This window comes from Erithacus rubecula (assembly GCF_903797595.1).
Source record: "Erithacus rubecula genome assembly, contig: scaffold_413_arrow_ctg1, whole genome shotgun sequence".
NCBI lineage: Eukaryota > Metazoa > Chordata > Aves > Passeriformes > Muscicapidae > Erithacus > Erithacus rubecula.
This window is the reverse complement of record NW_027635924.1, coordinates 37,158-39,892: the sequence shown is the minus strand read 5'-3', so window position 1 is coordinate 39,892 and position 2,735 is coordinate 37,158. Positions and strand designations below refer to the sequence as shown.

The 2,735-nt window shown below is 56.1% G+C and overlaps 1 protein-coding gene across 1 annotated transcript; it reads left to right on the top strand.

The window, feature by feature from the left end:
* Positions 1 to 201: 201 nt before the first annotated feature.
* Positions 202 to 1,134, top strand: LOC306816184 (olfactory receptor 14J1-like; the record flags this gene model as incomplete). The annotated part of the gene is made up of 1 exon (XM_079332663.1): positions 202 to 1,134. The coding sequence occupies one exon, from the start codon at positions 202 to 204 to the stop codon at positions 1,132 to 1,134; it is 933 nt and encodes a 310-aa protein (XP_079188789.1).
* Between the last annotated feature and the right edge of the window lie 1,601 nt (positions 1,135 to 2,735).

The window sequence follows — 2,735 nt, the reverse complement described above, 5'->3', positions numbered from 1 at the left end:
GGCTGCTCCTGTCACACTCAGACAGCACAACTGGAGCTCAGTCAGGGATTTGGGTGAAGGATTTCCCAGAGCAGGAACAAGAGTGAGTGAGTCACCGGGGGTCAGTCTACAGGGAATAGCCCGGGTTTGTGTTCAAGCAGCCTCTGCTCACCTGTCACTGTCCTTTATCCATGAACAGGTCCCCATATCCAGCCAGAGCAAATGTCCAACAGCAGCTCCATCAGCCACTTCCTCCTGCTGGCACTGGCAGACACGCGGCAGCTGCAGCTCCTGCACTTCTGCCTCTTCCTGGGAATCTCCCTGGCTGCCCTCCTGGCCAACGGCCTCATCATCAGCGCCGTAGCCTGCGGCCACCACCTGCACACCCCCATGTTCTTCTTCCTGCTCAACCTGGCCCTCACTGACCTGGGCTGCATCTGCACCACTGTGCCCAAAGCCATGCACAATTCCCTCTGGGACACCAGGAACATCTCCTATGCAGGATGTGCTGCTCAGCTCTTTTTCTTTGTGTTTTTCCTTTCAGCAGAGTATTATATCCTGACCGTCATGTGCTACGACCGCTACGTGTCCATCTGCAAACCCCTGCACTATGGGACCCTCTTGGGCAGCAGAGCTTGTGCCCACATGGCAGCAGCTGCCTGGGCCAGTGGCTTTCTCAATGCTCTGCTGCACACGGTCAATACATTTTCCCTGCCCCTGTGCCATGGCAATGCCCTGGGCCAGTTCTTCTGTGAAATCCCTCAAATCCTCAAGCTCTCCTGCTCCAAATTCTACCTCAGGAAACTTGGGCTTCTTGCTGTTAGTGTTTGTTTAGCCTTGGGCTGTTTTGTGTTCATTGTTTTCTCCTATGTGCAGATCTTCAGGGCTGTGCTGAGTATCCCCTCTGAGCAGGGACAGAGCAAAGCCTTTTCCACCTGCCTCCCTCACCTGGCTGTGGTCTCCCTGTTTATCAGTACTGCTGCATTTGCTTACCTGAAACCCCCCTCCATCTCCTCTCCATCCCTGGATCTGGCACTGTCAGTTTTGTACTCAGTGGTGCCTCCAGCCCTGAACCCCCTCATCTACAGCCTGAGGAATCAAGAGCTCAAGGCTTCAGTGTGGACACTGATGACTGGCTGCTTTCAGGAACATTAAACTGCTAGCCAATTTCTGAAAGCCACTTGTAATACGTCATCTTTTATACTGCTTTTTATTTTGGTTGTGGGGTTATTTTTCCTTTGTTTTCATTTTACCATACTGTCCATAAAAAAGCCACTCTGTGTTCCATTGCTGATTAGGTTTCTGCACCTTCCCTGTGGCCACAAAATGTGTCAATAAAGGGTTGCACTCTTCGTGGCTTTAAACACACTGAAGGATTTCTCTCCCAGTCAAGTTTTCTACAGAGATCCCCCTTTTGTTCCCTTCTCTGGAGCTGCAACAGCAATGTCTGTGTGCAGAGCTGGGGCAGATCAGCACTGACACAGCAGCTGTGCCCAGCAGCAGCAGCACTTGGTGTTGTCAGTGCTGCTCCCCTGCCACTGCCCCGCTGCCCTCCTGCCCCTCGTGTTGCTGCAGGGCCTGAGTGCTCTCAGGGCTGGGCACAGCCCTGGGGGTGGCAGTGCCAGGGCTGCAGCAGGGACAGGCCATGGGCACTGCTGGGGCAGCGCTGACACCTCAGGGCAGGGCCTGGGGGTTCCAGGCTCCTTGGTCAGGCTCTCTCCAGAACACTTGGCCAGGTCAATGCTGAGCAGAGAAAACCCCTGTGAGCAGCCCCAGGCTGGCCATGGGCAGGCTGGGGGCAAACAGCATGGATGGTTCTCTGCAAGGTCCCTGCAAGGGGAGACCCTGGCAAGGAGCAGCAGAGCAGGGGCTGATCCATCCCCACTGCACTGGACAGCCCAGGGCAGCGTCCCAGAGCGTCCTCATGCACCTGCCAACAACATCCCCCCTCTGCAGCCCTAGCCTCTCCCCCAGCTCACACAGGTGCTGCATCCTTGCAGGCACAGACACGGCAGCACTGGCTCAGGAGCCCCTGTTTGCACTGCACAGAGCAGGCATCAGCACCCCCATGGTGCTGCTGTGGGGAGATGGAGCTGAGTGAGCACAAATGCCATTAGCCCCTGGGGCCAGCAAGGGCTGGGGGACACCAGGGAAACCACTCAGGTTTGTTGTGGCCTCTGCAGTCAGCCAGAAAGTTTGTTCCCATGAGCTGTGAGTTTCCTGTCCCACTGCAGATGTTGTTGCTCAGAGCCAGGGATGCCAGGCAGCCACCCCCAAACTGCCCTGAGCATTTCCTTTACTTCAGCTTTGCTTTCTTTCCTCTTTCGTGATCCAGATTTTCTCGTACTGCCCACCTCTGTTCCCTCTCATGCAAACAGTCCATCCCTCTTTGCCCTTTCCTCTCTTGCCCCACTCCCCATTACATTTCCTGAGCTGCCACCATGGGAACATCCCTTGGGGTGCAGGATCATCCTACAAGTGCTTCAGGAATTGTCTGCAGGGTCCTGCAGTGCCTCGTGCTGCTCCCTTGCCAGAGGCACCACAGGCCAGGGGGGCACATCTGGGCTGCTGTGTCTGGGTATGGGGCTCCCTGTTCTGAGCAGTGAGGAGGGGCTGGAGAGGCTCTGCAGGACTGACAGGATGGGCTTTGGGGCTGTGAGGAGAAGCTGAGGGACCTGGGCTGCTGGAGCTTCTGAAGAGGAGGCCCAGGGCTCATCCTGCAACTGCTCCAGGAGTGGTTTTAGAGGACCACAGAA